General features: G+C 45.4%; 1 protein-coding gene across 1 annotated transcript in view; it reads right to left on the minus strand.

Annotated features, from left to right (window-relative positions):
* Positions 1 to 10721, minus strand: part of ctnnd2a (catenin (cadherin-associated protein), delta 2a) — a 157779-nt gene that overhangs the window by 89010 nt on the left and 58048 nt on the right. Inside the window, exons 6-11 of the mRNA XM_019893721.1 lie at positions 10305 to 10477; positions 7098 to 7152; positions 6498 to 6714; positions 6026 to 6140; positions 5437 to 5569; positions 1999 to 2172 (exon numbers count right to left, since the gene is read on the minus strand). Of these exons, the coding sequence (XP_019749280.1) occupies positions 1999 to 2172; positions 5437 to 5569; positions 6026 to 6140; positions 6498 to 6714; positions 7098 to 7152; positions 10305 to 10477 (867 nt within the window). The remainder of the gene's footprint in view (positions 1 to 1998; positions 2173 to 5436; positions 5570 to 6025; positions 6141 to 6497; positions 6715 to 7097; positions 7153 to 10304; positions 10478 to 10721) is intronic.

Below are 10721 nucleotides of genomic sequence, written 5' to 3' on the forward strand. Positions count from 1 at the left end.
CCCCCTCAAACACACACACACACACACACACACACACACACACAATAATAAATTGGTATGAAAGGAGGAGCGAGAGAGGACCACTCAAAGTTGGAAGCATGTTCAGTCAACGCCTCTGCCGCTTCAATACAGAACCCAACATGACGGCGACAAGTACAGCATTCCATCATCTTGATCATGAACGTATATCTCTATCAGTCAACGCCACGATAAGATACTTGGAACACAACAACGATATTGTTTATAGATCATTCATTAGGCTCATTGGTTAAAGAAGCCTGAACACCACGGAGAGGTTGAGGCTCTAATTGAACCCAAGATATGGGGAGCGGCCGTAACGTGTTGCACTGCAGTTGCCCCGCTACAATCAACAACGTCATCGTATTCAGTTGCAACCTTGCTTCATCATCACATTTGCAAAGGCCGCCTTTTGAAAAACCTCTCTTAGTAGTTTGTGCAGGCATACTCCCTGATGCATCTTGCCGCTTAAAATCGAGGAGCACGTCATAAATGAGAGCCCGCATTGATGCCATTCAGCACGCGGTGTCCCCAAGGATGCAACTTTGACAATTGTTGAAGGACTAGCAGAAAATTAGCCCCGCTTTCTTTCCACGATGAGTGATCATTTGTAAAATGTATCCCACTGAACCATCGCAGCTTAATAACGTGAGTCTGTCTTTGCCAAGAAACGCCAACGTGGCATAATTAATGACTTAGTCGTCACCATATTAGCAGGGCTCTTTTATCAGTTCATTATGTGCAATCGCTTATGTAATATGAATGCCATTTGGAGATTCTTATAGTCGCTGCACATTCAATGCATATGACTCTCTTATTCGCTAATGTTGAGGCTTTGTTGTTGATCCAGCAGCCCGTTGGTCCCGGAGCGTGTTTGACTTTAAAGTGTGTCTGGAAAACAATTGTCATGCTGGGGGTTTTGTTGGAGCGGCGACTCGTGAAGCTCAAGGGTTGTCATTAAAAGCTTTACTTTGCATCCTATTGATTTGGGGAACTTCTGTGCAAATTTCCTTTGGTGTGTTTTCTTCGACTCATCGTTTGAGCTAACAAATAAAAGGGACGGTAAATGAGAGATTACAGCGAAATGGCTCAAAACACTTCTTAAGTGCATTAATTTCATGAAAACGCTACTCAGGAAGATGATCCTATCGCGGCGCACGTACGACACGCTGGCATGAGAAGAAGAGCACAGCCAATAATCCGTTCATGCTAAAGTGTACCCAGAAAGCCGGCGACCGCGTGCTCAGAGGCAATTCTCATATCCCCTTCGAGCAAGTGAAACTGATCAAGTTCAACGCGGGTCTGGAGTGCCACATTTATTGCCACGGTTCTGACCCAAATGCTCATGATAGCGATTCCGACTCGGCTGCCTAATGACATCAGGGGAACAGTGAACATGGCGAAACCACTTGGGTGTTTTCATGTGGGTATGATAATGTTAATGGGATTAACACGGCGTACCTAAACCCGCACTGAGATAAGCGCAGTGAGGCCCTATTAAAAATACATTGGCAACAATGGAGTGACACAGCACAGCTGAGGAAATGACGACGTGAGCTTCACGGCACTCTCGCGATGCACTGTAGGTCCGTACCACTGAAAACTACCACTACAATTTAAAAACAGGTCTATAAATAGCCCCCGGACATTGTCAATAATGTGCCTTATTGTGTTTGGACATTGTTGTCTCGTTCACGGCGATGAGTTCTGACAGATGATTTTATTAAATCCCGTATATCATTTGTGGAAAGAATCAATTGGGAGAGCAAGGTCGGCCGATAAAATAATGCGGAATGATAAATATGGGGTAACGTCTACATTCGAAAGCCCCTGACAGTGCACACTTTTGAACTGGGGCCGGGCTACAAATATTATCATCACTTAAAATCGGACGAATGGGTTCAGAACCTGAACAAACTGGATCTAAACACGAAAGCTGGGGAGGGAAGAGTTTAGCAGGACAATGTAAAAATGGCCTACCGGTGTTGTTGCGATAGGGGCCTGTGTCGGGCCCTTGGCTCTGGCTGAGGCTCCTCATGGGACCCTTGTTGTGGTAGATACGTTCTTCATATATGGGCTCGATATGGCGCTCTGGGGACCCCAAGGGTCGCAGGGGCTCCTGGCTGTGCTGACTACTGTAGGAGCCGCGGGAGCCTGGAGTGGACAGAAAGGAAAGAAAACGTTGCAAAGCTGAAAAATGCCCGTCAATATGCGGGGTTGATTTTGAGGCAGAGGAGGAAGACGGATTTGAGAAGGTCCACGACAGGGGGTCATCCTGACCTTGAGGGCTGAAGAGTGTGGAGTCCAACATATTGTGATGAAGAGGATGAATAGGTAGGGAAGTAAGAAAAGAGGTGACGACGCTCACATTGGAACGGGCACTCACCGTGACGAGCGTGCGAAGCTGGGTGATGTAATGAGGTATATACAAAGCCTTTTGCTCCAAGACCTGCCCAATTTTTCCCATTTAGGTGGAAGACCTGACAAAGGTCTTCCATTTACATATTGAGAAGGGTGTAATCAACAGCAGGCATTAAAAAGGAGGCCCTCTAAGTACACCGTCGTGACATGAGCACTGGTGGAAATGATGGATAATGAGCAGAAGGCAACAAAAAAGAAAAGGCGAGGAAGATGTCACTGCATTTTTTTATTTATTTATTTTTTTTATCTCCACTGAACACATTGCTGTTTGTCAGCAATAAAATAATGAGATGCCGTGCGTTTGGCAGGCAGTCCAAATTCACAGGGCGATGGAGACATTGACAGCAGGCATTTGTTCATTACAGTGGCCAACAACTGCAAGGGCTGGGGCTTCCCTTCCACAACGAGAGCACATTAAATTAAGGAAGCAGAAACACACGCACACACATTCATATCATATCGACACACACAGTGGAAAGCCATGGGTGAGAGTGAACGAGAGAAAGCGGGAGGGAATGATGGTCCACTGGAGCTATCGTGTCACGTTAGCTCTCAGTCGATGGCGAGTCGCGTGCTGAGGAGATTCTTGCCTCTGAGTGGGAGGAACGAGCCCAACTCCATGATTTACACCTCTTCATCTTAGCCAAACATTTTGGACAATTTGATGCTTTGAACTTTGTCTTAACATAACTGGGAACGCTCCTTTTCTCGCTCGGCTAAAAGCAACGTTGGATGAGTTTTGTGTGACAACTAAGTCAGTGATCACGATGCATCCCTTCAACATCGCTGAAGAGTCCCTTTCTGCAAATAAAGCCATGATTCAAATATTTTCTTCTTGTTTTAAATAAAGATACAAGCGCTGCGGACGTGGCAATATCCATGTTCATCTCAGGTGGGGGCACCGTTGCCATGACGGCACAACAAACAGCAAATGCCACAGACGGCGCGTCTGGGTCTGCAGAGGAAGCAGAATCGGCAATCACATTGGATCGACTCCGAGCGAGATCAAGTTTTGACAATTAAGGAAGAACATCGCCCAAGATGAGGAAATGATGAACAGAGAAAGCTTCGATTTGTGACGTCCACTTAGTTGTAGAAAGCAGCGGTAAAGCCGTAAAAACACCCCGATAACTGTCCCGCTTTGAAAGTTCGTGAGCTAAGAAAGAGTCAAGACACACCCGTTTAACAGCATGACTCATCCAAGTTGGCGCCCTTCGTCCGATCCAAGACCCGGTTTAGACTTCTTTATTCTTTTTGTTAAAGACTCAAAGGGCCTTACTTGCAGGAGCACTGAGCTATTTTTTGCTAAGGAGAGAGGGAACTTCCAGTTAAGAAGAAAGAAAAAAACCAACGGTGCAGAAAATAGCCCTCCCGTAATGTTTAATTCAGTCAAATATTTCAGGGTCACAAAATGGATGACTGCCCATTGGCGCCGAAGTGGTGTTTGTTGTGTGAAAAGGATTCAAAGCAAATATTACAATAAAGATATTTGCCGAACGAATACTTGTAATTCCTTGGGTGAGTGACTCAACACACAATCTTGAAAGCTGTGACATAGTCCTGGAGGAAAAAAAAAAAAAACTAAGATTAGATCACCTTGTTTTCGTCATTTTCTTGGTTCTTTTGATGCCTTGCGCCACTCGGCAAAGGGTGTACCACATAATTAACAGACACAAAAGAAAACACGGAATACCTGAAAAGCAGTTTTTATTTTTTCGGTAGAATGCCATAGCGACTGAGCGATTTTGGTTATTAAGCTATCAGCTCTTAAATTGATGAGCTTTTTGTGTTATCATCATTAGAGTAGATTTGTCCTGTAGCGGGTATTTAAAATGAACAAGAAAGTGAAGAAACTAGGATGCTCCAACAATTTCTTTTCCCCCCCATGACTGTAATGTGTATACGGTTCCAACAAATTTCATGGGCAGTTAATTCTGAACGAGAGCGAGGCTTTTTATACTTGACGATGCGAAGGGATCACAACTGTGCCTCGGGCAACATCAATCAACGTCAAACCATTCAAGTGTCAATTACGACTGTCATTGCTGGCTCTCGGCGTTAGCGCCACACAGGAAGGAGTTTTGTTCTTCAACCTCCTCTGCGTTGTTTTACCGGTTACCAAGTCATGATGGGTACGATGCATCAGTGGGCTATTGTCAGTTTTTGTCTGCTTTTCGATGTGTTTTTCTTTCTTTAAAAAATGGGGAGGTCATTAAAATAGATAATTGAGAAACCTATCCCATCACCTAAATCACTCAACTGTACATTTATGTTGTACTTTATAGAGGGCAGCCACAAGTACACTCCGACACTTTTTGCACGTAGACGTAAATCTCAAGATACTAACCACAACACGCCGGCGGTGTCGTTCACACATCATTTAATTCAATCGACTTAAACGCAGCACTTGACCTTTCTATGAATGGTTGAGTGGGCCACTGATATGCAACGAAGACGCTCCATCATAACCCAGGTGCTTAAATATCACTCGGCCTCCACACACGCACAAACAAAGCAATATTGATACGCTTATCGATTTTACCACAGGTTGTTTTTTCCTATTCGGCAACACAAAAAACACGTTGAATGAAAGTTTCCATTGATAGCGCTTCCATGTAGACTCCAAATGTGACCAAATCAATTGCGTTTGCCGAGTCTGCTTGCAACCAACACCTGGACAACGTAAACGTCATCGGAGCGACCAGATTTCCTACACAAAATCGTGAAAAGGCCTTCGTTACAACAAATCGTGGGAAGCAAAAAGCCGCCGCGACCTTGCTTCTGAACAAAACGCCCATGCCAAAGGTTTTATGATGCGGACAGCACGCACTCAGAAATGAGTGACTGCAAATCAAGTTCGCCATCGAGATCCGTTGTTTCTGAATGCGGACCAAACTGAAGTTCAAACATGGTCATCGTACCACCGGCCTATGCGCAGAAGCAATGACGACCACAACAATATATGTGGCGAGACTACGCCGGCGCGTATTGACTCACCCGCTAGACTGCCGGGCCTCTGGAGTGTAGCGGTTGCGTAGAGCTCATGGGAAATCTTGTACTGGTCGGACGCGTGGTGAGCTGCGAGCCGTTTGGGAGACAAAGTGGCATAACTGCCGATGCCCGAGCTCATCTGCAAAGCCAAGGAGCGGTTCTCGGTCAAATAGCGGGAAATAAGCTCAGTGAGCGAGAAAGATTAAGTGCAGCAAGCGCTGCAATTACTTTATTCACTCTCTGGTGGCAGCAAGATGTAGATGTGTTTTGGTTCGGTTGGTTCCTGCACTTTTCAATTTGCTAAACCAGCTCACCTTTATTTCAATTTACACAAGGTAAAGTTGCCCAAAGTGGCTTCATGGATGGAAAGCGTCACTTTGTGCAAATCACTTCAAAGCACTTAACATGACAGAACTCGGTCAGTGCCACACAAACGTTTCCTATTGGCACATGTGGAAACAGACTTTTCCAAATTCAGACGAACCAAAACTGCTCTTCCCAAAATAATAATGCTCAATTTGTAGCTGAGCAATATTTTTCAATCTTTGACATGATATGAGAGTGACAGCCACGGTGTGTCCGAGGAGGGTCTTACCTGATGAAGGGGGGATGATGAGCCGGCCCCTCCCCCGGTGGCACTGGAGTTGGGTGGAGAGGCCAACCTCAAAGGAGAACCTCCACCACCCACTGTTGTCACGGCAACGTTGGTGCTAGAGGACAAACAAACATCATTCACCTGCAAAATCAATTGCAATGTGGTTGATGAATTTTTAAAGGAAGGGGGGGGGGGAAAGCTAATAAATAAGAAGGATATTTGTGTGCCGACCTTTTTAGTTATTGTCTAATGGAAACTCGATACAAACTAAAGCACACTAAAGGGAGACATTGTATTTTGTACTGCAACCTATACGACTTTCACATTGAATTATTTCTTATCGTCCCTCCTCTCGTCATCTGGAAGAATGATGTTTTGCAATGCCGATTTCTGTCCGCCCGCCTTCCTTCTCATCCTCAGTATCAAAAGCAATTCATCAACATCGGGATGAGCATCGCAGTCGCCCGTGTACCTGAATGACTTAGCCAGGCGATTAGCAGGACACTGTTTGCTGGGAGAAGACGAGGAGGAGGAAGGCAGGCGTTGAGTGGTGGAGTACCCCAGAGAATCAGACGCCGATCCCAGGCGTTGGAGTTTATTGGGGGACCCTGGGCCTGAACCCCCTCCCCCACCACACAGAGGGGAATTGACTCGCTGGGCAGGTAAAGTGGAGCTCGAGTAGTAGATGCCTACGGGACAAAAGGAACACAAATCACAGAGATTCCAAGTTTAGAGCATCAAGTTTGCATGGTTCAAATAAATGTGTAACCTGAGCCACGTGCTGCTTCACCAAGTCTGAAGACAAAGAAAGGTTTGGACACCTCCGGTGTATCGTGTCAACCCCTGCTGCCGAGTATCGCAAAATCAATCCCACAATCTTACAGGTTGCAGAAATTTTAACCTTTTTTTTTTTTTTTCGATCCAAGGTGGCGTGCATAACTGTCAGGGACATCAAATTTCAGCCGCACAGCAAACTGTCGCGCAATGTCAGCTTGATTTATTAATATGATAAAAAGCGATGGCTAACTGACCAGTGGCTAAAAAAACAGGACAGGGAGAGCTGAACACTTACCCGACCCTGCCCCACTCTGCGATTGTTGCTGCTGGGCTGCACGGCTCGAAGTCACCTAGGGGAGGGGAGGGGGGTAAGAAACACAGAGGAAGAAGGATGAATAATTACAGAGTGAGAGTTGGGGAGGCAACGGAGCGGTATGGGGGAAAGGCAGATGAATGAAAGGGGAATGAGAGAGATAAAGAGTAGGACGCATTAAAAAAAAAACGTATGCACAATGACTTCAGTCACATCTTTGAGCAAGGAGGCCTGCATGAACCTCCAAGAGAACGTAATGAAATCCCTGCAGAACATGGTGGGGGGCTAGGGGGGCATTCAAACAGACTCTTGGAATCAGACGATGAACTCAGAGAAACTGCGCTGACCGAAATAATCTCTCATTAAGCCTTGTTGTACCACCTACTCAAAGTAGAGGAGAAAACTACAAAGGCTTTGTGAATTAACATATTTAATATCATGTATCGTCACATAAACCCTGTCACTCGCGATTTCAGCCTTCAAAGTTAAATAAAGATGTGAGTCAACTCCCCTGATGTTAAATAATACACATTCCTGTTTGTTTGTTTGTTTTATATTGTAATCAAACACTTTAATCTAACCAACATCCACTCATGTGAAAGCAAATCGAAAAATGCTATCCATGAGGTCTATTGTGAGCCGTTTCCCCACAAAAACGCAGTCGGGTTTCGTAGTACACAGTAACGCTTTGCAACGAGAGAACAAATGTTTTCCTTTGGGCCCAGCTCATTTAAAAACTACAAATGCATGGTTGCAATGTATCCCACGGGCATGTCCCCATTCTTTATGGTCAGATATGGATCATAAGAGTCTTCAAATAAAACGACCAGGTCCCGATAGTAAAGACCCATTAAAGTTAAACTGTTTATTATCTTTGGAATGACAAAACTTGCTGCTTTAGACTTGACGCAAGGCGGTGGGAGGGAGAGGACATATGCCAGTGATCCTCAGCTGAGCCTCATCGCCTTATGTTGATACTTAGTGGCGTAAAGGTGATCCAGAGACATTATTACCCACCCGAGCGGCTATAATAGACCATGTTGCAAGCACGCGTTCCCAAGTCACCTTGGGGGACTGGCATTATTTCACTTTAGCTTGTAAAACTCAAATAAATAAATCAATAAATACAAAAAAAAAGATCAGTCCAGAACTTCATACATGTTGAATTCGAACATTTTTATCGTAAATTATATTTTTCTAATGCGGTTTTTTTTTTCTTATAGTTCAGAATTGTTGGAATTATGTTCAAACCATTTTACCAAACCATTCTACTTACGTCATCTTCGAATCTTGATCGGCCTGTGACTTCAATGACGGCAACTCAAATAAGTTTCAATTGACAAATGAACGCCTCTCGGTGTCTCAGCTTCAGTGAGTTGGACTCCACCTAATTATCATTTCCTTTTAACAGCTTCCTCAGCTGCTCATTATAATTTGCTGAAATCACCTCATTTTCCATGTAACCTTCATGAATAAATTACAAATTCTCATCAAAACAACCTCATGATTTTTTTTTCCCCTATTCCAAATTGTATTATCAATATTGTTTATTCGAGCAGAATTGGGATATAAGTCCACATTATGTGAAGCATGCACGGCATTTCACTTTCCTTTGAATATTGTTTTATCCCCCGAATACACCCCTTAACATACACCTCTAATTAAAAATGTATGGAGGGGTAACTAATTAAAAGGGCCTATTTCAAGTCAGAAACGTCTTCATCAGCATGCACCCAAGGAATAAGCATCATGGGACCATGTGTTAGTTGAGCATGCTACAAAGGCACTTGGCGAACCAAAATGAGATGCTGGACTCAAGATGCCTGATCGTGATTTAGGGAAGTTGCCCAAGTTAACGGCAGCATTAGGACAGATTGATGAGTCACGAAGAAGAAGGCAAATAAACGATGAGTGAAGCAGAGCATCGGTTGCCACCTTTGCAGTGCTACTTCTGCCACTAAAACACTGGAGTAGTCGAGGTGCCACATAGCCATGTATTATTAAAGCAAAGCCTCTCAGGGTTATAAATACCCTGCAGAAGAGCACCGACATGCCGCTCCATTCTATTTCCCTCCAAATCGTCCTTAAACGGCACCTTCTTCAAACTTGAAATGTGCTTGTGTACACACATTTAAAAAAAAAAAAAAAAAAAAAAAAGGACACCATAGCTGGGTTCGGCTCTGCCGAGGGAAACACCGACTGCGAGCACACGCCAATCACATGCAGCTTGCATGCCTGCGGGCCGCACCTGCACGTCGAGCTGCAGCAGTAGCTTGTGAAAAAGTCAATTCATGACCCTCCCTGACAGCTCTGGCCCAATTACACTGACAAGGCTAAAACATGAGAGGCGATGACATCGAAAGCCAGACACACACACACACACACACACACACACACACACACACACACACACACACACACACACACACACACACACACACACACACACACACACACACAGCAGTGGTGAGCCAAGAGGATGAGGAGGAGGAGGTGAAGAAAGAAAGGCGGAGGATTGCCTTGGCACAAATATGACAATTAATAATATGAAATCGTCTTCAGACAGTAAAACCCCCGAAACTTAATGATCACGGAGATAGCGTCGTGAAAAACAAAGGCCCCGATATCTTCAAAAACACGGCGCCGATTAATGAGGGCAGGCTTGCGAGCGTCTGTTTGTGAGGCCCCTCGTGGGCAAATGAGCACGTTTATGGCAATAATGCATCACCTCGGAAATCCTGACGTACCGCATTACTCTTCATTAACGCACTGCTGTGATTATGAGGTGGATTCTACCGCGGCTTTATTTCTCAGGTCCTCATAAACTCAAGGCTCGCTGGAGTGCTTTTGATTGCTCTTAATTGTGTGTGGGTGAGCATCTTATTACCTGTCTCCTTAATAACAGCTTTAACCATGTTTGAAAACTTTGCAAGGCGCGGGCTGAACCCCTCCATCACCGCATTACGGGATAAGCGCGTGCCGCTGTTTGATATGGAAATAAAAGCCGAGCGAGTTTGCTATGCGCGATGACGCACAACCGGAGCCACGAGACAAACTTGCTGTGAAAAGTATGGGCGAGGCCTTCAAACAAATCCATCAAGTGTTGTAACGACTGAAACAAAGTGACCCATCTGTTAAAAGCAAGCAAGTGTTGTTGTTTTCGCCGTCAGCGTCTTCGGCGTATCCTACCTGGTTATAGCTGTGCACGGCTCCCCCAACCTGCCCGCTGCGCTGAGGAGATGCTGCGGAGATGCTGTCGCTAAGGGCGAGGGTCTGGTTGCTATGGTAGCTGGCAGAGTACTGGAGCGAAGCCTCCGGGGTGGAGTTGAGCTGCAAGGAACTCTGGGAGAGGAGCGCCGGTCCTACGGACAGAGACGGCAGTCGGTTGGATGAGGGGTTGACTTTGTCATGCCGGCGTGCATGTACGCGTGCATGTGAGGAGAGAAAAGGGTGAGGAAGACCAGGGAGGGATTCAAACAGCTAGCGGGGGATGAAGGGGAGTGATTGAGAGGCAAAGAGTGAACCGGGGAAGCGAGAGAGAGAGAGAGAGAGAGACAGAGAGAGAGAGAGAGAGAGAGAGAGAGAGAGAGAGAGAGAGAGAGAGAG

The sequence above is a fragment of the Hippocampus comes genome, unplaced genomic scaffold, assembly GCF_001891065.2.
Source record: "Hippocampus comes isolate QL1 unplaced genomic scaffold, H_comes_QL1_v1.1 scaffold514, whole genome shotgun sequence".
Lineage (NCBI taxonomy): Eukaryota > Metazoa > Chordata > Actinopteri > Syngnathiformes > Syngnathidae > Hippocampus > Hippocampus comes.